This window comes from Liolophura sinensis, chromosome 1 (assembly GCF_032854445.1).
Source record: "Liolophura sinensis isolate JHLJ2023 chromosome 1, CUHK_Ljap_v2, whole genome shotgun sequence".
In the NCBI taxonomy this organism is placed as follows: Eukaryota; Metazoa; Mollusca; class Polyplacophora; order Chitonida; family Chitonidae; genus Liolophura; species Liolophura sinensis.
This window is the reverse complement of record NC_088295.1, coordinates 20,035,142-20,059,536: the sequence shown is the minus strand read 5'-3', so window position 1 is coordinate 20,059,536 and position 24,395 is coordinate 20,035,142. Positions and strand designations below refer to the sequence as shown.

Here is a 24,395-nt window from a genome sequence, read left to right as displayed (position 1 = left end):
GGTGAGACCCGACCCAGGATTGATCCTGGATCTACCATTCCCAAAGGGATCGTTCTACCAACTGAGTCTGACTTTGAGAGCTCTGTTGATAATAGAAAAGTGTTTTGAGAGGTTTATTTGGAGGGTAGGATGATATCCAACTGGAAAAGTTTCAGCACAAATGTAACGTTTAATTATGTTTATTTGCTTCTAAAAACACATACTGAAGGTGAATACAATAAACTATCATTTGGTTTTTCTGTTTAAATGTTGTTTATGTTCCTCAGTCTTGTACATTAGTCAACTTCAGAGAATGTCTGTAAGAAAAAGTCCATAACATAAAGTGTTTAACCAGAAATGATCCATTTATAGAAATGTCACACCATATCCACTCCACAGTGCCTAAATACAAGTGGGTGTTAAATAACCCATATACAAAGAACGTAAGTGTTGTATGTGATAAACACAAATTATCACCGATTTGTTAACATATGCTTCACTTACTCAATGTTGGTTGTCAAACAAAACATTTCTAACAAAAAATATTAACCAAGTATTATTTAGAGAGAAGATGGAATTTAGTCATCTGCACAAAGGTTTGAGAAACCAAGCATCATGATTCATGCACTAACTTAATCATACTCAAAAGAGCTCAAATTATCTCTTTAATTACCATGAGTTGTAGAAAAAACCCACCTTCTGGCTTGGCTTTTTTAGGCTTCATTGCATCTCGCCTACTTAAAATGCTTCCTGCCTGGCTATCTATGGAAGTGTTTCTTAGGGGCCTGTGCAAACACAGACGTTATACATGTACACCATTATGTAAACGTACCTGATGTGCAAATACAGATATGTAGATATATTGTCAAACAATTACCCGTGCAAATTAATGCACAGACTTTATACATATATATTGTCATACAAACATACCTGATGTGCAAACAAAGATATGTAGATATATTGTCAAACAAACGTGCCTGATGTGCAAAGACAGATGTGTAGCTATACTGTCAAACAAACGTGCCTGATGTGCAAAGACAGATATGTAGATATATTGTCATACAATTACTTGTCCAAAATAACACATGGAGAACAGCTTTATATATGTGCAAAAATATTTTTTCTTATTTGATAAATACTGTAGGGACAAAGATGCGGCTCAGGGTTAAAATTTCACAAATCCTCTTATACCTTTCTTGACATGCAGATACCTTATACTGTTACTGCTGCAAACACACTGACACAATAAATATATACCTCAATATGCACTCACATGTACCTTTGCAATCAGGCAAAAACATAGTAAAACTAAGCTTACTGCTTTATATATATATATATATATATATATATGTATATAATTTTATTTTCTGAGGGTGAGAACTGATGAACATTTACTCTGTCAGTTACAAACACAACATCTACAAGTAAATATTAACAATGACCAGATGAATAGTTTGCACACATAACGGTATCTAAAGTAGCCATATATTCAGTAATTATCCATTACAAAGCAATACAAAAAGAACATAATCAGCAAAGGACAGATTACAATCAAGATATTAATCAAGATATAAAAAGGGTTTTTAAGCATTTAAATTTTGTTTTTCAAGCATGGTCAAATGAAACTTTTTACAGAAGGCTTTTGGAGATTTTGACTCTTTTAGGTCTCTCTCTAATGAGTTCCACAGTTTTGGACCATTGTATGAAAGGCTTTGTTTGACTCACTTTGAGGAGGGGAATGGCACTTGGAGACTACCATTCGTTGCTGATCGGAGATGTTTTGTAGTTGCAGAGTTGAAAGATTTAAATACTGTATTTTGGTATATTGGGCACTTTCCGTTTAGTATCTTATACATGTAGATTCCTGTTTGCTGGGAAATTGTGTCTTGGATACAGAGTCAGTTGAGTTGCTTGAAAAGGTTGGAAGCTGGTGTTAAATAAAGGGCATTTAATATTAATCTAGCTGCTCTTTTTTGAAGTTAACGAGATTCTTTCTATCTGGTACTTGCTGGCATATCCATAGATCATGCATATCAGATATATCAGTAGTTGATATGTGGCAGAATGAAGAAAATGTAATAAAGACTTTTTGCATTTTTTTTCAGTATGAGTTTGTTCCTGTATAATACACCAAGTTTCACCGGCAGAATCAATGTGGGAATTCCAGTGAAAGCTTTGTTTAATATGAAGACCAAGAAGTTTGTCTTAGTCTGTACGCATTTAAGATTTGAGTTGCTTGCTGTAATGTTAATACGAGTGCCTTGTTTACATAATTTATGTTCAGTGCCTAATAATAGAGTGGTTGACTAGTCAGTATTAAGAAACATTGTAGTGACACCTCCTCTCGATCTGTTCTATGTCCTGATTCATAGCAGCCTCTAATTCCGTTAAATTTGTGCCATGGTTATGTACAGTGGTGTCGTCAGCATACAAGTCAATTGTACCTATGGTTGGGCATAACAGTAGGTCATTTACATAAATTATAAATAGTAGGGGGCCTAGAATGGATCCCTGGGACACACCAGATTCTACAGGCAGAGGATCAGACATGTGACCATCATGGCGTACGAACTGTTTTCAGTCAAGAAGGCATGATTTCATGAGTTTTAGAGCAGTATTCTCAAGTTTGTAATGTTTAAGTTTTTCTAAGATGATATCGATGATTAATCGTATCAAAGGCTTTCTGAAAATCAGGCTTGGCACAAGCTACAAAATGTCCTTCTTTAATTTCTGTGGGAGACTTCATGGACCATTCTTGGGGTCAATGAGGTCACAAACCTTTGCTGGGTACTAATGTAAATTGGAGTGGGTTGTGTACTTGACATAAACGTCAAAAGCACTTCTTCCAAACATTCAAATAAAAGTACAAATCAGGGCCATTTAAGATTATCTAAAATGTCCAAAAGCTCATTACAGAATTCAAGCACTAGTTAAGCCAAAAAAAAAACAACAAATTCTTCAAAACAACCCTAAGCACCAGTAGTTTTAAATGGAGTTTTAGTGGTTTTATGCTTCGTTTTTTATTTTTTTTCATTTGAAATGGTAGCTCATGCAGCATGTTAATACCTGTCAAGTTTGATTCCACTCTTGATTATGCCCTCCACCTTGGGTATACATGGACTGCCAGTGCTGGTGTTGACTTTGTGAGCTAACCAGGCATCTTTCCTATCCCCAGGACTGATGTCTGTGACCCTTAGAATTTCACCAGCTTTGTATGATAATTCCTCATCAGTGATACCATCATAGTCCTGATCACATCTAAACATATAATAATTAAAATAAAATACAATAAAATGTCTATATCAAGACAGAGGGTATCGTTCAAACAGCTAAAAGACAAGAATTACAAGAACAATTACAAGAATACTTCAGAGATGAAACCAATATACACCCAACCAAATATATTCCCATTAATACAGCTAATATAGGGTACATATCAGCAATATGGTGACCATGGAAAGGCCTGACATATCTTCACATCTGTATCTATGTGTCCACTAAAAATGACCACGGCACAGACAAAATCATTAGATTTATAACCCTGACGATTAGGTTGCCTAACCATGTATTGCTAAAAAGTAACACAGCACATGTTTAATAATTGGAGAAACACCCTGGACATGTATATGGATGGACATGGGAAAATATTGTCGTAAACATTTTTGAAAAAGTGACAGAGATATTGTTGCCATTTTGACAATAAGAACAGCAGCACTCTGCAAAGAGTGTGGATATTTGTCAAGCAATTACAAGTGGTAGCTTTGAGCATAAAGAAATTAGACACAAGGAAAGCACTTTAACACTTCATTTATTTATTTATTTGATTGGTGTTTTACGCCGTACTCAAGAATATTTCACTTATACAACGGCGGCCAGCATTATGGTGGGAGGAAACCGGACAGAGCCCGGGGAGAAACCCACGACAATCCGCAGGTTGCTGGTAGTCCTTCCCACGTACGGCCAGAGAGAAAGCCAGCATGAGCCACAATTTAACATTTATCACACACAAGACACAATATAAACTGCAAATCCCTGAGGAGATGACTGGTAGTAGTGCATGTATTAGAAAAAGCAGGTGGGAATGCTAAACTAATACATACTGTACAAGCTGACAGTGAAGAGTTTTGTTAAGTATTACAAGAAGAGCCTCAAATGTAAGGTACTAGTATTTTACAAAAATTACACAACACTTGCTTACTAGAAGATGTTCGTGTTTTATCTCTCTATAGAGCAAAATGGTATTAAACCCCATCAATCATTCATTCATAAATTCATTCAAAACACAGAGAAGCTGATACAGGTGAGTTAGTTTTTACTACAACAGATCTTGACTTTAAGTATCTACACTGAATGATGTGACTCACAAAGGGGGACAAACTCTTACACAAACTGTTCAATTCATAACCAACTTAAAATCCTGTTAGAAGAGTATGCCATTAAAATAACTACCAAACAGTTGATTATTTTATACTTTTCACACAAAAAGGCTTCAGAAACTACATAGTAAACCATGTTAGGCAGAGGGGAGAAACTTCAGGCCTAAACCCATAATTTTGTGTGGGCAGTAAAGAGTGTGTCAATCGTACTGTCAAATACACCTGGACAGGAAATTGCAGGGAGCACGGAGAGAAGACATGTGGAATGGTAATCCTGTTCAGACAGGCTAATTTCACAGGGCAAAATGCATGATGTTAGAACACTGTGCGTTAAATAACAGTAAGATACACACACTCTGCTATTAGAAGACAGAATATACGTTGTCAGCTGATTCACAATTACCTGATGTAGAAATCAACGAGGCTTCCTACCACAGCAATCAGCACAAGAACAAAACCAAAACAAAACACAATAAAACTCCAAACCAAATACATAATGCAAACAAAACAATGAAAACAAAAATGATCAAATAACAAGCAAAAGTTAACAAAACAACATGTTACACACAAACTTTAACAATTAACATGCCAAACTTCCCAGCATTTATGGTATAGGTGGGGAGAGAGAGATAAAACTAAATAGAAATTTAACAGAATAAAACATACATGTAAAACTCCTGCCATGGTATTGACATACATTGTACACCCATACTATAGGTATATTATAGACTGCATGTAAGTCCATTTTCACAACTCTACTAACCTACTACCGGAAAACAAGTGTTTATTCATGTAACATCATCACCTTAGGATTCAGGTTCAGGCGACATTAATGCTTGTTGACAAAGAACATGTAGTCTTGGTGAAGTATGGGTGCCCAAAATAGACCATATTAATCCTCTACGTCTGAATGCATCTGTATGTGGTTTGTTTACAGATATTTTAAATAGTCAAAGTTGATTAGGATATATGTTTACATGTTATTTTAGCTTGCTTGGAGTTGTAGTAACGACTATGGAACACAGTCTCTACGCTCACCTTCACATTTGTTGCTCTCACTCCTGTCCTGTTAAATAATAAACATTTGCTGCTTTTAAATATGAAACTTGAAGAAAAAAAACATGCAATTGTCTTAGATTCTCCTCTATGGGGACCTGTCTAACGCCTGGCAGTACGACCTTGACGCCACTTTATTGATGTCAAACATTAGTTCTTCAGCCAATCATTATGACAGAATGATGTTAAAGTAGAAAGTGATACATTGTAACATTGCAGACATTGCTCAACAATAACTTTTGGACATAATGATAGATCGAGGTCCTGCTTCACACTAGTACCACCTTACAGGATTAAAAAATATGCTGTATTCCCATTTAATATGATTGAAAGAATGAAAAGCTGTCTCTTTGTGATAATCTGCTAAATCTCTGCCAGATTTGGGTGATGATGCAATCAAATTTCAACGTCATATGCCACCTACCATGTCAACATGAAACAGAGATGTGAAAAATTGCTTAGAAACCCACCTCAAATTCATTGATTTACTTTTTTTACCAAGAAAGATTTATGTGATTCTATCATAGGTTCATTATGCAAGAAAATGTTGCGCACTTCTAATGAGGTAACTTTCAACCTGGGGTACTGTGGTAATGACCCTGAGTGCTGGTGCTGGAGCAGCATACTGTAAAGGCATGTTCAAGGAGAAGCCTTCACATCCAGACAGTTAACTGCTACACACAAAGCTGTTGTAGAGCAAGCTCAACAACCTATATCTTAACATGTGATGTCACAAAGTTCCAAAGTTCGTTGTCTCTATAGACAAAGAGACAATTTGAACTCAGACGCTGTGAAGATGGTGACGTATTCCGTCTTCACTAACCCAACAAATGTAAAGCTTTTTTTAACTAAGATTCAAAAAGCTAACCTACTTCTGAGAGACAACAGACTGAATTTTTAGAACTGAGTGAAAGAAGTATGTATGTATGTATGTATGTATGTATGTATGTATGCTTGGGGTTTAACATCGTACTTAACAATTTTTCCATCATATGATGAGGAGTCATAAGGTGTGTGTATATATATTGTGTTTTCTTGTGGTAGAGCAAATTCATCTGCCTGATGTGACATGGAAAATCTTCCTGATATGACATTCATTTAGGCAGATATAATTTACAGATATAATTTATGAACACAATCTGATATTCTTTCGCTATCATGTAACCTGTTTTTGTTTAACCATAAGGGTTTTGAAAGTCAATCTCACACATCACCAATATACACTAATCTGATCAAGATTTGATACAGGCACTTACCCCACTGTCAGAATCCACTTCTGAACAACCAGCTTTCGGCAGAGTCACAAAACTGTCAAGCATGCAATACAGATGTCTTCTAAGATTACATCCAAATTTAGTTATTTGATTTATTTGAATTTTTACTTATCCTAAGGTGGTAAGGTAGAAACCACCCACCTTTGGCAAGTTACTGGCAAACTTTCCCACCGGCAACATGCAGATACCATACTGCTGAAAGACAACCTTTGAAAGTTAAACACTGAAAATGGCCACACCAGTATGATGACTGATTGCATATCACCACAAAGGACCGTGGGGGAATCTACAAATTCCCTGTCATCTGTGTCCAAGCAATTGAAAAGTAAGCACCTTGACCACTCAGCTGGGTCCACTCCCATCTGGTCCAAAGATGGTGACCAACACATTTAAGCATATATATACATGTATATATGTAAATATAAAGAGAGTACAGGCTAATCCTAATACCAAGCTTCATGCAAAGTATACTTTCTTTTACAAGAAAGATCATTGCTTTGCCACTATTTCAGCCATATCTTTCAAGATGGAGAGAAAGTCAAGACAAAACTTGCCAATTACATGATGGATTTTAATCAATGTATTAAGCATGAAGAATTTGAAAAATGTTCCACCCATGGAAACATGCATCAGATATATAATACGTTTTAATATTTTATACCCTGCAGACAATCAAACTTCATAAAAATTAGCGGAAAAAAACAAACAATTTACCATCTTCCTTCCTTTTTATCCTCCCTTGATACCAAGACATAGTCATTGTGTCCTGAAATATATGTTAATCCTTACAAATACACAATTCAAAGATGTGATAACATATCTATTAATAAATGAATCTACATGTATCCTCTTGATTGGACTTCCTCAATTAACTCCAATATACTTTCACACTGGTGTTGAAGTTAACTGATAAATAAAATTGCACAAAGTTTTAGTTCCCACTGCCAATCCAGAAATCTGCATACCTATTGATTAAATTTCAATTTACCCATTAAAAAGTGAAATGTGAACACACATGGGTAAGAGAAGTAAAACAGTAATGTACAGGTGTGAAGGTTCATGGATACCATTTTGATGTGATACCATTTTGATGTAATACCATACATATGTATTTTGTCTTATAGAGGCCTGTAAGTCCAACATGATAACACATGTACTTCACACTAGAATGAAAACCAATCCCTAATTTTGTCAATACAGCAGTTTAATACTAACAAGGATGATATCAAAATCTGTTTGCCAAAAACACAGAACTATTTCAAAATCTCGTTTCACTCATGACTGAATATATAATCATGATCGTCACATTTACTCATTTCTTGCTTTGTTGGTAAAAAAAATCTCTTAAGCAGATGGAAGTCACTTATTATTTTGTTAATATTTCAGTGTATATGCAAGTATACTAATGACATACCAGAATATGTTGGACTTAATTAATGAAAGCAATAATGCAATACAGATGGGAAAGACTGAACATACTCTTTTTCCACCTGTCTACTACTTCCCTCCCCTCCGTGTCAGGGTCAAGACACTTATTTCCTGGTGCGTCTCCAGCTTCAGCACTGACAGTGTCTGTTCTACCCAGCGTCGGATACTTAGTGGCAGATGCAGAAAAACCTGAATCACCCAAAAGCATTCTGTTCCCTGTTTAAAAGATGGAACGATTAAGCAATGCTACTGTAGAATTACATGTGTTTGATAGCAAGGCAAGAGCTATAGAGATTTCTAAAAGTTCGAAGTTTTCAAACATATAAGAAAATAACTTTTGTTTGTACATGAGATTAAGTGATGTTTATATTTATTTATTATGTACCTACAAATCTACTTTGAAACCCTTTTTCTTCTTGCCCAAAAAGGACCTTGTTAAGTAAATTTTTGTTCTTATAAACACTGAAAATGGAGAAATCTTTGCATTCTTCAGACACCAGTAAGTAATGAAATGAACTAGCATATGACAATGAACGAGTAAATTAAATAGGGGTACCTTCAACACCATGAGATGGTGATAAACCTGGGCATGCATCATTTAGTTCGGATACCTAGAGAAACAAGACAAAATTCCAATGTAACAAAAAAAATTTGGTAGCAAGGTAGCAAGGCTAGCAGAGTCCTCTCCCATAGGAGACACATGCAAAACTTCAGTTCAACATACGAATTACATGTTTTCAAACATTTACATTAACATGTATTTTACATGTAACCCACAGAAGAGATGTGGACATGAAGTTCATAACTTACAGTAATTAACATACACATAGGGCATCAACAATAGGACATCCCCATTGTGTTATGGTGCTTCACACGTACACAAATCATGAGCCCAATACACACGGTACTTTTTGGGGATACCACCTATAACACTGATTCTGATTAATACTTGTACTCAAGAGGCTATGGCTTCAGTTTTGATGGACAGTCCCCCTCACATTATGCAAGCACAATACATGCAATACTTTTCAAGATACCACCCTTTAAGCCAAAAAAAACTAAAGTGAAGTTCATCATACAGACAACTGAAAACTATGTGTAAAATACTTTCATTTCTTTTTTCATATTTTTTGAGAGTGTTGAATGGCATCCAAATATATGAATACTACGGTGGACTTTATAAGCCATACTGACAGTACCTAGGAACTCTGACATCAAATCACCATTTTTTCCTGATGTTCACCAAAAGGAAGCAATTTTTGGAAACATTATTTCAGTAATCGTTTACTCATGAGTAAAACAAAATTATTCCAACATTCAGTGTCGTGATTAGAGTTGTATGTCCAAGTGTCCAAGTTCCTAACCTCTAATAGTATGGTCCATAAAGACCATCTTAGAATTCTAATGTTTGAGTGCCTTTAACTGTTTTCACGAAAGTCTGAAAAATAAATGAAAGCATATTTATGCATTGTTTTAAGTGGTCTATTTAGTGATGTCTACTTCGATTTTTAGAGGCCTTTTCCTTTAACATCAACCTTAACATTGCTTTCAATTTTATTGAAAGCCAACACTGATGCTCAGGCTATGACATAAGTTACACGTATATATTTGCTTGCACTGTGAACAAGCGAGGTACAAAATGCATTGCAGTAATTTATAGGTTATATTAAATAAAGCTACATTCACAATTATGGTATATGACCTAAAGTTTCGCACGTGAGTTACTGTCGTTTACTTTCACACAATCTGAGTTGGCTGCAAGATGACAGAAGAGAGTGATTAGACCAAATATATCCCTAGCTTCTCATGTCCATCTAATTCCAATTTAGTATGTCAGTCTACAGGCATATTTTGTTTCTTTGCTGTCGGAACTGTCCTCCTATTGCAGAAGAGTTCCTTTTCTCCTCTTCTTATATCAGGAACACCCATGAGCCTCTCACCACTGCTGCTGATATGAGATCAAGTCCAGCTCTTGCTGGCTTCCCCTCCCCCCGTACATGAGAAAGTCTGCCAGCAACCTGCAGATGGTCATGGGTTTCCCCCCGGCTCTGCCCGGTTTCCTTTCACCATAATGCTGGCCATTGATGTATAAGTGAAATATTCTTAAGTATGGTGTAAAAGACCAATCAAATAAATTAATTTAAATATATTGGGGACATCAATTAAACAAAGAAAACATACAATAAGCGAGGTTTCCGAAAATTACCAGGATTTACTTTTACCCTTTTTTGTTTGAGTTATCATCACACTAGGAGTTCACACAACACCATCACTGGCTTTATAAACAAAATGTTTTAAGTTTTCTGCATACAGTTTTGGCCAGACATGAGTTACGTGTCGCCAGCGGCAGATAATATTATTGGTTTGCCTTTCGCTAGCAAAAATCACGTTATCGATGGGTAGACAAGTGGAAATTTCAAATCCTGTGATTGTAAGTGGCTTGTTTCTACATGTAGATAAAAACCAACCTGTATGACTAAAAGTTCATCTGAGGGGACTCCATTTAATATTAAATAAATTAAGTATTCATGTTTACGAAATATGAGCGGAATTAACCTGACAGTCTTTCAAATTACGCCAGAACGAACAAGAAATGTTTAACTGAAGCGGTGCAAACATATGTGTGTAGGTGTCGCTTTGATTGCAATTTGACATCTTCATCTCATCTGCTGGTGGGCCTAGTTTCCAAGTATGGATTTGCAGTGTGCTAAATTTTCTACAGCTTTGTGTACGAAGACCCTTGCAGTTTAAGAACAGATATTTGACATGGCACTCCACGTGCGTACAGGTACTGGGAAGTTGTATGTAATCTCCACAGGGTTTTCTCCCAAATTACTATTTATCACAAAATAACGATAATAAAACAATCAACTTGTTGCGAAGTGCATGTACTATAATTATTATGATTAAATGTGAGGAAAACATGAACTGTAGCATAGACTAACTGCTCAGTGAACCATAAGTTCTTCAGTTCTTTCTCCACCTGATGAGCTTGCTTATTACATTCTTGAACTGTCAGTATGATCCTCTCACCATCACCTGATGCTCTCTCAGTGCTCAGTCAGTAACATCCACAACCAACGCAATGAATCCTGGGATACAGTTTCCGAGCCCAAGGCAAAACTTTAGGTCATTTACCGCATGCAGTATATGGATGAACATACTCTTACAACTTAATCAAAATGTCATTAGCAGATAGGCCATTTCAGCCGACAGATAGCGTTAACGACTCAACATAGAAGATTGTGAGGGAAGTATGTTCATTATTCTATTATCTTTCAGTGCTAAAAAAAGAGGCCATCAAAGAATATAAGCCTAATGTTAGACATCCTTAAATGTGTACAAAATGCTTGTTTCATTACAAAAATGGAACTGACGAGTCTACTTATCAAATAGGATGTTGTCCTTGTTGACAAAATTCAACAGATATATGCAACATGCCAGGTGTCCCACATCAGCTTTTTGAGCCCTAAACTTTATTCTTCCCACATTGAAAACCTCTTACAACTGAATACCCAGCAAAGCAGCAACAAGTACCATTTTTAAAATCTTTGATATGACCAGACCCAGGTTTGATCCCAGGTCTCCTTATTTTGAAGGATGAGGCCACCTAAGCGGTTTCTTGTTTAGAAGCAAGGTTTTCACCTGATGTGTGACATTGTATTTCACGGGCAATTTAGAATAAGTTTGTTGGGATCTTCCAGTGCTGCTTTGTACAGGTATGAAAATGTTTACTTTACTTGATCATTATATGTTTTGAGAAGGGTTATATTATAAAATAATGTTCTTACTATGGGGCTTGAGGTTACAAAATGTTAGGTCAAAGGTACAACATACCTCAACAATTTACCTGAGTGTAAATCTGTTATAGCAGGATCATTATTTCTTAAATCCCCTACTGCAAAAAAACTGTCGATAATTATAGAAATTATACTAATTTTAAAGTATGTATATGGTAATGAACTCATGGATAAAAACATGGACTACATTCCTGACTGCGACAATACTCATCAGTGAAATAGGGGTATAAACAAGCTGTATGACTTACTTCACTGGATGAAGTACCAGTACAGGCCCCAAATAATCTCTTCTCTTCAAGGCGATTTATCCACTGATGAACAGTGTCATTAAAGTCCACACTATCATTTGAAGATTGCTGAAAAAATAATAATTCACATAAGCACAATTCATCACATGCAACAGAAGAATTAACATAAATTCATCTTAGGCAACAAAGAGTGCCAAGTACCAAATGAAGAGTAGCTCTAGGGTTAGAAGGGGACTCACCAGTGAACTCCTCATGTCCTGTTTCAATTTGTCCAGCTGTTTCTTGGTGTCATCATACTGACTCTCTAACTTCTTCAACTGAGAACTCAGACGGTCACGCTCCAAACTCACCTTATTATACATGTTCAGGTAAAAATGCTGGCTCTCCATTGCCTAGAAGCAACAGAAAACACAACAGGTCACACATTTAGAAACACATGAATGGCAGTAAAATAACAAACTACAGCTACTTCAAATTTAGTAATTATTTTATTCTTTCAAATGTTTTTCCTACATTACATTTTTGCCTATTCGATCCAAAAGGATAAAAGCCACAGGTAACAGTTTTTCTTTCCTTTTCTTTCATACATAACATATGTTGATGCGAAGCAGATATTTCAAATAATTCAGTTACTTTATCTTTCTCTTGACGCAGCTCGTCCACTTGATGCCATATATCATTGCAGCGTATCTTTATATTTTCATAGTTTTCTTCTGAGTTTCCAAGAGCTTGTTGACTTTTCTCTCGTTCAGCAATTGCCTAAGAAAATAAAAGCACAATCATTGGAATTTACTTTCATGAGAATAACATTTATTTTAGTAAGAGGAAAAAGCACATAATATGCAATCTTTGTTCCACAAAATCAGCTCCAACTTGGGTATGTGGTGGATAGCCCTCGAAGATCCTCCTTTCCACCCAGTTTGATTTCTAAACAATGCACTAAGTCAACACAATGTGTGATTCTCAACATAATCAAAACATATGAAAGCAAAAAATATTGCTCCTCTGGTAGACAGACTCCTGAAATAATCAATCAAAGATATGTATGATTGGCAAAGTTACCGGTAATTCACAATCATGTGACTCCATGCACGTTTAATTATTTTATACTTCAAAATTAACAATGAATGGTACGTGGGAAGGTCTGCCAACAACCTGCGGATGGTCGTGGGTTTCCCCCGGGCTGTGCCCAGTATCCACCCACTATAATGCTGACCGCCATGGTATAAGTGAAATATTCTTGAGTACGGCGTAAAACACCAATCAAATAAATAAAAAACAATGAATGATGTTTGTTAGTAACCTAAAACATCTAGACTTTATATCTGATATGTAATTTGTAAGTGTAATAAATGAAATCAAATCAATGAACAGTGTGGATATTTTTGAAACAGTTTACCATATACAATGTAGAGTCGCAACCCGTGCTACATGTATGTCAAGATTTCTCTTTTACTATACCTATCAGCAATTAGCTCCCTTGTTCTATTTTGCTTTTAGGTTCATGTGGTAATTCTGTTGAAATGATTTCCATCTACATTTGCAGTGTTATATTAAAGAAACACAGATGATGGTTTGCTCACAGACTCTATCATACTTCCCGTTCACAAGAAGAATGTTTCTTGTTATTACATGCCAATACAGCCACACGCACAGTGAATAACTTCACCAGAAGTATATAAATGTACATGTATGTAGTTAAAAGTAAAAGTGAAAAGGCCATTGAAAACAATATCCAAAACATCACATTTTTTTCTACTTTTTGTAGAACTTTTTTTTCTCTACTTTTTCCTCCTCTGGACTGAATAAAATGCAGTTAAATGCTTGAATATTAATTTATGCTTTGTGGACCATCATGATGATGTTGGATGCCAATAATTGGAAACTAAATTGCTGTACTTTTATTTTGGCAATTGGATGAAATTTTTCAGTCAATTACAGTACTAGTGTAACATTTATCCATGCACAAAATAAACTACAAGTATTCCGACATTAAATAGGGTACTAGTATTTCCGAATAGAAAATGTATCGTCATAATCCTAAATTAGTCCAAAAGGCCCACCACACAATTCAAACATCAGACTACATTTTACTCAGTGCCTCAAAAGTAAATAAATAAATAAATAAATGAAAGTACTTTTGGATAATGTTTGTTGGGGGAGGGGGGGGGATATTTTCATTTGAAAGGTGTCTATCCATAACCTGTGTTTATATGACAAACTTCGCCAAATATTTTCTTCCACCTCACCCTTCTCAGTTCTTCCTCCACCTGATGAAGGTTGGTGCGGGTTTTCAACAATTCTTGAGCCACATTATGAATTTCGTCTTGAAGTTCTCTTTCTGACTCTCGTAGAATATCTATCTCATGCTCTAGCTGTAGACGGACACTATCGGTAAGGCTCTTGTCCACGCTCTCTTTGTAACCCTGGAAGAAACACAACTAATAAAATCTCTGCGACAGTATGCAACTCGACTCGATCATCTAATCTGTGGAAAATGTGGCTTATCCTTGTCATCTTTCCTGCTGAAGTCAGAGTAACATATGAAACCCTTGAGAAACAGGAAAATCATAAAGACATAAAGACTGGACAAAATATAAAGGTAGATTTCAGATTTAGGTTTATTCCATTCGTGGATTTTTTAGTGCTACATGTAGCTCACACATAAATCACAACACACCCATGTATTTATTTTCAAAACAATGTTTTTCAATGCCATGTTCACAAATTTTTTACTTAATATGCAATGGTGTAGAGGAAACTAAAGTCCCCAGCAACCACCAATTCTGTTCAGGTACATAGATATATATATATATATATATATATATATATACTCACTCAACAAAGTAACTGTGCATAGATATAAATATATTGTTCCTCCATTTTCAAACACATACTGTCTTTTTTTCTCTTCATGGACAAAGAACAACCTATTGTCAATGAGCAGACAAAAAAAATATTCAAGTCACGTCGCTAACATGTTTTCACAGTCACTGATGGAGGAAGGGTCAAAATGAAGGTTGGCCAGCTCAGTAACTGGTGTTTCCATCACAAATGTCAATGGTTTCAGTACATCCTCATCTCACTGAAGTCACCAGGCTACCGAGGAATGCTTGCACAGTCCCCATCCAGATCCTGGTTAGGCTTTACCCACTGCATCAACGTTTGAGGCTTCCATAGCTAACGTCTCAAGCATCGATCTACTTCACATCCAAATGTGCTCTACAGTTGCTACATCAGGTGAATTAGCAGGTCAACAATCTACATGAAAGTCATTTGCATCCATAAATGCTTTTGTCACCCAAGCCGTATGGAGACAAGCATTGTCCTGTTTAAATGTGACCCTATCACAATTGCCCTAAAAATAATGAATCAATGTTTGGCAGCATGTTTTTGTTTTTGGAAAAAGAAAATCAGTCTTGTTTTCAACCTATATGTGGGATCCTAGAAAAATGTAATTTCCTCTATCAGAAAAAATTGTTACTAAATTGATTTGTAAATTCAGTTTATTTAAATGCAAAATTATAACGAGTACATTGGTGTAACACAGTCTGAAAGGAGAAAACCAGACAGCATACACATTTGTGTAACGGCACATATTCTGAAACATTTATTTTACTTCGGATCCAAAAACAATAGTTTAGTTTATTAAGTGGAAAAGTTATAATTTTTCAAAGGAGGTAACTTCATTTACAGGTGTAACTCTACCTTGATTTATTTCCCTTCATCATTTTTTTTTTTTTTTTGGACAGTGGGCAATGTAAGGCATTCCCCAAAATGCCATGATTCTCATTCTTTATTTAACAAAAATGATCTCAAGCATTATTTAATGTAAGTCAACAAACAACAATGCTGAACACCTTTGTAAATTTCTCTCAAGTAATTGCCATACAACTGTGTTGTTGTTGTGGCGTTAATGTGACCACCATGGTCGGAAATGATTAGAGTGGTTTCTACACCTCTTTCAGGTCTGTTTCTGAGGTGTGTCAAACAAATCCACCGATCCTGCACAGGTGTCATTACCCATCAATGTCCAGAGCGTGGAAGATCCCCTTCATCCTGAAAAATTTTCCGGCATTAGGCGGCCCCTGCTATGAAGTTTCTCCAACAATGCATCCATGTCATAACCCCCTGCGGCAAGCATACCAACCACCTGGTTATGGTCATTTAATGTCAGTTTTGGCCGCTGACTGAATGGGTGATGAATGTTTCCAATAACTCAAGTTGCTCAATGACACACAAAACTGGCATGTCTGAGCCTGCAGTCATTAAATACTCACCAGGTGGCAAATGTATCACGTGGTGGTCTCTGTGTTTCATATAACACGTAATTTATTCCGAGGTCGACTATGATGAATAGTAATGCACAGTAACCTTTTTGACTGAGCATGTAATACATATGGCAAGTTACTGACAAGTTTTGCCCCATTTGATAAACATACAAGCACTTAGAATGGATGGAAGACAAGTGGCTTTCACTGAACATTAGATAGTGCACAAGGCCATGTGAGCATCGAGGATCTACCAACAGTGAGTTCCAATTAGACAGAACACATGCTGCTGCATATGGGGCAATGAAGTGTTTACCAACAACTTCACACACATGAAAAGTAGAAAACAAGAACCACAAAGTGTAACAATTAGAAAAACCACAGGGCCACAATAGACAAATAAACATTGTATTATAAACACAATTGCAGACTACGGGTTTTCATAAATGACGGGAAAATATAAGCCATGTATTTCCCCGTTCCCAGCCTGAACAAAACAATGAATATGACCATTAAATTAACGATTATTATTTAAACTTCACAGGGTAAAATATGTTATAATAAGCAAAATAATCTTACTTCATCAATTGAAACTTGTCCGGTTATTCTCTCCTGGTTTCTCGTTCTTCGTTTTTCTTTGTCTCTTTCCACTGAAACATTAAAACCAAATAAATATAAATCATAATATTTTGCTGTACAAAAAAATCCTACAAAGAGGACCACCACACAAAGAAATAAAATAATTATTTGTAAAGGAAAATACAGCAATTGCCATGCAGTCACATTGCTAGTAATATGGTAAACGGTCTTAAATTTCATCCAAAAAGTGCAATGTCTTTGGGAGATATATAACCGTCCTAGAATAATAATTTGGGTGTTTAAATGTTTTCCAGAAGGATTTCCTCCTTCCTTCTTCCCAAACCAACATTAAAACAACTTTCGCAGGCCAATATAACTCTCAGAATCAGGCAAAATGTGCCTCATAGTCATGGGCAAAATTTGAAGTCATTTACATTGTGAGTTTGTGAGTTTTTCCTCTAGGTTGAGGTTTGCTCACTGACTGGAACTAAGGCTATGTTATTGTCAGTTGTTTCCTCACTTGTAACCATTTCAACTGCATTCCTGAGTATTTCAAGTTCACCACGAAGTTTTCCTAGTTCACTTTTGTATTTCGCTACATCCCCTTGAAGTTCTCGACATTTTCTTTCTGCGCGATCTCTCTCATGAATACAGGCCAGTGTCTCCTTCGTACGGTCATCTGCAGCAAACACAAAGGAGTAATCAATCAGTGATCAGGCTGACATTTAGGTGGAAAGAAGCCTTAGGAGATACAACAACACAACACCAGTTAAACAATTTATTAAATTTATCATCTTCCAATCTTCAATAGTGTTGACTTCGTTTTGTTGAACAATTATAGATGTCCAATTCTTTGTTCTAACCTTTACTACATATGCTGTCCTTCACTTCAACAGCAATTCCATCAATGAACTGACAAGCTTGTAGACAATGAAATCCTCACACAACACATTATCTTAAATTATATCTCCCTTGTGTAGGTTAAGTAAACTGAACGCTGTGATAAGTATTTACGAAACACAAATGATCACCCCCCCACTTCCCCAATCATCCTTCCACACACACAGATACACATTCTGTTAGTTATGGGGTACATATATATTGCATGGGAGACATAGTCACATATTCTGTGTATGTAACTCATAGACCCAAGGAAAACTGTAAACCACGGAAAACACAAATTTGGGAGCAAATCACAGTCTGCCTTTTGACAAGTAAGTTCCCCACCTCGGAGTAGACAGTAAATTATCTCCTATAATCTTGACGGCAACATCAGCATTGACTTTACCACAAAGGCCCGGAGACAGTGGAACTGTGGGAATATCAAGGATGCTATCAAAGGCTCTCAACTTCTGTAATACGCTACCAGATCTAAGGTACATTGCTGTTGGAAATTTTGAAGAAAATTTGTAGATGTATGGAATGAAGAACATTGTGTACAAATCAGTGTCAACAAAATTCAAGATGGTTTCCACGTAGGCAGAACCACTGACGCAAAAGGTAAAAAAGCTGTAGCCTTTACAATTGTGGCCTGAATATGGAGAATCTATTAAGGAGAATATGGTAGATGAGACTGGCATTGTGTACATCAAGGGTACAGCAGATAAAAATTCTTAGTATTTAATAACAACCTTGTCAAGGTGATACAGTTATCAAACTTACGGTTTTCATTTCTTAACTTTTCATTTTCAGAATAAAGGACATCAAAATCCCGCCGGAGCTGAGGGAGCTCTATCAATTCCAATCTTGACATTTCCAGATCTCTCTGTAATACAAAATATAAGAAATGTAATCGCGTATAAACAAAATGCAATCACATGTATCAGAAATGCAACTGCATGTAGCAGATATGCAATCAGATGCTCCCACAATAAAGCCACTTCCTGACACAGAAGTGCCATAATCCTCAGTTCAGTGTAAAACATTAATCAACTAAATACACAAATGCAGTAACATCTACATGAAATCCAATCACATGTAAAAGAAAGGCAATCACATGCACAAGAAATGCAATCACATGTACAAGAAATCCAATCACATCTACAAGAAATCCAATCACGTGCAAGAAATCCAAATCACATGTACAAGAAATCTAATCACGTGCAGGAAATCCAATCACGTGAAAGAAATCCAATTACATGTACAGGAAAAGTAATCAAACATACATGAAGTGCAGATACAGATTGCACAAAATGAAGTGCCTAATGTACTGTAGTGCATGTTCAATGTGTAAATATATTTCAGTATTAAGGTGTCTTTCTGCACACAGAATATGTGCAGTTGTATTTATGAACATTCCTCTGTCCATGAATGCAATCAAAAATTGTGAGTATCAATGCTCCTTCCACTACTTCCTAATCCTGCTTTTAACAATCATACAGCATATTATTTATGCATATTTAAGTATATTCAGACGATAACAGACATACTGTTTAAACATACTCAATCTACAGGTAACCTGTCATTTTCATTAGTTTGCCATATACATGTAATTAGTTTCAAAATATGAGTAAATTACAAAACATGACCTGAAATAGCTGGAAACATTCCCTTCCTCTTAAGAGGGAATAACAAGATTCTGATATACTGGTCCATGCTAAATATATAAAACTTTGATCAAGCCAGATTTTAAACTTCACCTGCACCTACAAAACGGACCTGCACAAAAGTTTACTGAAATAAGAAAAATCCAATTAAGCAGATATATAACACATAACCCAATGGGAATCAGAGCCCATTATATACATGCAAAACTTATGTAGGGATCCGGCTAGATTTTGTATTTTATCTGATGTTACATAAAATGAGCTTATTTGCATGCTCAATTTTATCGAACTCTGACAATATATGACCAATAAGAATCAAGGAAATCATTAAATATGCACAGCTTATGCATAGATCTGGCTGCTTTTCAAACTTGATCAGAGGGATCACAAAATTTTGTCAAAATCAGACAGCATTTGAAGCAGTTATGGCACAGGAAATAACAACCTATTAGAATACAGGAAATCATTAAATAGGCAAAATTTATGCCAGGAACTGCAGATAAACACAGTGCAAAAACAACAACAACTTAACAACTTGTACATCTTATAAAATTTTATTATACAAATGCTGATAATGAAGTATACTAAATATAGATACCATTTACAAGGTAAAAACACTCACCTCTAGATCAGCTTTCTCTTGTTTCATCAACTCAACACTTTGCTGAAGTTGGTGTAAGGAATCTGCCAGTGTTTTGGAATTCTTCATTTCTGATCTTAGCTTTGAAAACACTTCTGGCATGTGTTCAAGGAAACTTGACCAACGATCCAAACGGTTATAACCTAGGATGTCCAATTAATATATAATCAGGAGAAGAAACTGGCTTTAACATCTAAACGATTTAAACTTAAGCTTAATTTTCCTCTTGGAAAACCATCACAACAACAGGCAGCGAAATTTGGCGCGAACGAAACCGTCGGTCGCGCAACGGTTACGTGCGGTTCAATTTGGCTAACCGGAAAATCGGTTAGGCCAACTGTCCAACGAGAACGTCCTTAGAGTCAGTGTGCATTAGGTAACTACAGATAAACTGGACTGAACAGCTTTCATAATCACAACGCGGCCAGTATGGCAACGCGTCTAAAAATAGAAACATCGATTTCAGCCACAGCCAGCTGCCTGTGCTGGTCACATGGAAATGTAATCATTCATATATGCTTTACAGGCTTTGAGATAATACTCAAATTATTTATTTTGACTTATCTTTTCACGATCACGCAAGTAAATAAAACAAGGTTACCTTTTCATGTACATGTAGTTTAACTGCTACTCGAGCCCAAATTAGTCGAGTCTACCGTACAGATTGATGGAACCCTTACGGGACCTCACCGGCTGCGTTCTGATTTAGAGCACAGGCCTGTGACGCATAGGCCTGTGACGTCAAGGTCTCTCCCGGCCCTGTAGCGAGTATATATATATATATATATCACTGTGGTAAGACTCACACCACGTGCGTTGGAAACTGCGTTAATTATCAGTAATCAGGGATACCAAACTCGCTCCCCAATACCGTAATGACACTTACTGGAAGTACTTAATGTTGGACTGGGCATATTGCAAACATATAAGCCTGTATAACGGAATTTCACGTAAAAATGTGCCACAGGAGTCAAGTACCAACCAGGCAACACACAACGTTGAAACACCGTGTGAGTGTAAAATTTCTCTTTCTTTTGTTCACCAACCTTACGGTATGAGCTGCTAGATATAGAAAAGAAAAACAAACATAACATTGAGCTGAATACTTTTATTAATGATCCAGAATGATGCCTGAAACATAAACCACGTAAACAATTAGCGTAACCGATCGGGTTGATAAACATACGTGGCGTAACCGAATGAGCGGAAAAGACGTAACCGATTGCCGGCAGGCCAAATTTCGCTGCCTGCAACAAGAGTTCCAAACTCTCATAATTTTGATCAACATTAGGTTCACATATCAAACAAATGATCAATTATCAAGGTCATTAGACAGCTGAATTAAAAAAACTAGTGCTTGTAAAAGCTATCAAAACTTTTGTACCTTCAGTTTCTGAGCATATGACCATCAGTTTTACATTTGTCCAGATTTTTTATCCAATATGAGGTCTAGCAATATTTTGTTACACTGATGTATATTTTATTTTGTTGTCAAGTGCTGATAAATCTACTTAAGCCGACAAAATGAAAATGTCAGTTCAATCACTTTGTTGCCACATGGCTTAAATGCATGTATATGCCATACATGCATTGGTACAAAGAACATGGGCACTTTCTTGTCTGTACCAAAACTATCACTACAGTACCACAAAACATGCAGAATTTAACATCATCAATGATAAATGTTGTACAGTTTTACACATACCTGGTTTCTTGACAGCTTCTTTTCCAGTCACGGTTTGGTAAATGTCTGGGTATTCATTCTCCAACATTTTCAAGAATGACAGGAAACTTTTATATCCCTTGGATGGCAATAAATCCAGGAGACGAACTAAAATACAAAACAAAAATTTATTTTTACAACCAACTTAGTGTTTTTTCATCTCATTAATACATTTTTAAGTAGGTTAATTTATCTACATGTACAACACATATTCAACATGGTCTAATCAAATTATGTTGTGATTAACTGAATGATTATCTCAATCTAATGCAATCACCAGGTTTTGGCTGGTGACATAAAATATAGAGGGTGACAAGAAGATTGCGAAGTATATCTTAGAAACAAATTCAAGGGAATGGTAGTTGTGGGGTTGGGGGCTGATAGATGCCTCTGATTCTACAAACGAAGTTGTTTTAGTTATGGAGGGAATCCAACACAATCCAGTTTAAGGCAAGGAATATTTACTATTTCAACGATATCGGTACAAAACTGTCATAGCAACAGACCAGGTAAAGTGAGCATTTGGCATTGTAAATTTTCTCAAAATGACGCTTATTACAACAAAAAGTGTTCAAGACATTTGAGGAAGTTTATACAAAAGCACATTTACATGGTTTACTAGACTTGCATGAGGTACTTCAATTTGTATAGAGTGAGATAGAAAGTAAGGAGTTTATTTGATAGTCAAGAATTTTTTGTTATTGGGTGGATTTTTATGAGTCAAGGAAACTGCAATGTATGGGCGAAACCACCAGCCGTTGTTACAACCCTCAAACACTTATGGTCACCAATGCCCCACGAACAGTGAGAAAACCGACAAATACCCAGTCCAAATGCGGGTTTGGAAACACACCTTGGGTGTATTAGAGAATGACAGACAAGTGTCACACAACCCACTCACACCCATATTAGATACTAGACAAACAGAATACATTCATAGCACAAATAATTGTATCAGCTGAAATGATTTTATTTATTTATTTGTTGCTTGGTGTTTTATGCTGTACTCAAGAATATTTCACTTATACATTGGCATCCAGCATCATGGTGGAAGGGAACCAGACAAAACCCAGTGGAAACTCTCAACCATCCACTGCTTGCTGTGGAGCCCCAGTCAACTATAATGATTTTTTTATTTATTTATTTGATTGGTGTTTTACGCCGTACTCAAGAATATTTCACTTATAGGACGGCGGCCAGCATCCGTACGACCATCCGCAGGTTGCTGGTGGAACCTTCCCACGTATGGAGAGGAAGCCAGCATGAGCTGGACTTGAACTCACAACGACCGCATTGGTGAGAGACTCCTGGGTCATTACGCTGCGCTAGTGCGCTAACCAACTGAGCCATGGAGCCCCCCCCCCCACAACTTTAATGAAGACTTGCACATACCTGCTTGCTTCCTTGGTGTTGTTAAACACCTGATTTCATCTCTGTCTTCTTCATTTAACACACGCTCCTGGAAGAGAATATCCACAATGTAACCAGGCCGGATTCTTGTTAGTACCATGTAATTCTGTCGCAGGACATCTTCCCAGTTTTCCTCAGTGATCCTGCCCACAGTGACCTTCTCACCAAGTTTGTATGCCATCTTGACCTGTTCCTGTTGATACTCGGGTTTTAACTCTCACTTTGGATGTATAAATGCAGCGTGTCCACTCTAAAACTGGAAAACAAGGACAGCAAACATTTAATTCTCATTGTAGCTCTAATATACACCTCGTCTTTCTTATAATGCTCTTAAAAAGTGATGTTCGGGAAGGGCAAATATGCCTAACAATACCACATAAACATGAAAGAGTGCTTGTTTGTTGTAAGTTTGTTTGTTATAACAGCTGACAACTTGTTGCATATAGAATATATGCCTGTAAACTAAATACCACTAACTGACTAATTATCACTAGACTACTCAGAGTGCAAAGAAGATTTGCAAGTTCTCTTAACTGATCTTTTGCACAACAAGAACAGTGAAAAATTTGTTTGTTACATTTGAGCCTGTTTTATATTGAGTCACATGTAGTAAATTAATGATGTGAACGCCTTTGGTGGCCAAATATTTAGAATACCTGCCCTAAAGTAGAGTGAACTGGGTTCAAATTCACGTCAGGTCATACCAAAGACTTCAGAAATGGTAATTGTTCATACCCTCGACTAGCACTCCGTACTGAGAAATCAGAGCAATGAAACATGACAATACATTAATTATTACACTATACACATGATCTGATTACTACTGACTAGTACAGACTGTCACACATGAACTGTAAAAATCAGACCATTCTGTTTAGCGGAACTACCAGAACATCTCACCTGTAATCAACCATCATTCTACAAATGAGTGTACCCATTTTCAGACACGGCTGGCACAGTTGTATCTAAAATATCACCATCCTTATCATCATACTACGCCTCTATTCAAAGACTATATTACATTGGTACAAATGTTGTAATATTACACAAGTACCTCTATTCACA

General features: G+C 36.4%; 1 protein-coding gene across 4 annotated transcripts in view; it reads right to left on the bottom strand.

The window, feature by feature from the left end:
• The window catches only part of LOC135466181 (caspase recruitment domain-containing protein 14-like), a 44,727-nt gene that overhangs the window by 9,616 nt on the left and 10,716 nt on the right, over positions 1-24,395 (bottom strand). For all 4 annotated transcript variants that reach the window (XM_064743582.1, XM_064743573.1, XM_064743566.1 and 1 more), the window contains 18 exons: positions 23,313-23,586; positions 21,903-22,028; positions 20,180-20,340; positions 18,674-18,776; positions 17,532-17,690; positions 17,012-17,082; positions 14,411-14,587; positions 12,795-12,920; positions 12,401-12,553; positions 12,162-12,269; positions 8,670-8,724; positions 8,165-8,302; positions 7,400-7,451; positions 6,668-6,719; positions 5,394-5,421; positions 4,759-4,783; positions 3,046-3,237; positions 676-764 (listed from right to left, as the gene is read on the bottom strand). In XM_064743582.1, the coding sequence (XP_064599652.1) occupies positions 676-764; positions 3,046-3,237; positions 4,759-4,783; positions 5,394-5,421; positions 6,668-6,719; positions 7,400-7,451; positions 8,165-8,302; positions 8,670-8,724; positions 12,162-12,269; positions 12,401-12,553; positions 12,795-12,920; positions 14,411-14,587; positions 17,012-17,082; positions 17,532-17,690; positions 18,674-18,776; positions 20,180-20,340; positions 21,903-22,028; positions 23,313-23,511 (2,014 nt within the window). In that variant the 5' untranslated portion in view covers positions 23,512-23,586. The remainder of the gene's footprint in view (positions 1-675; positions 765-3,045; positions 3,238-4,758; positions 4,784-5,393; positions 5,422-6,667; positions 6,720-7,399; positions 7,452-8,164; positions 8,303-8,669; positions 8,725-12,161; positions 12,270-12,400; positions 12,554-12,794; positions 12,921-14,410; positions 14,588-17,011; positions 17,083-17,531; positions 17,691-18,673; positions 18,777-20,179; positions 20,341-21,902; positions 22,029-23,312; positions 23,587-24,395) is intronic.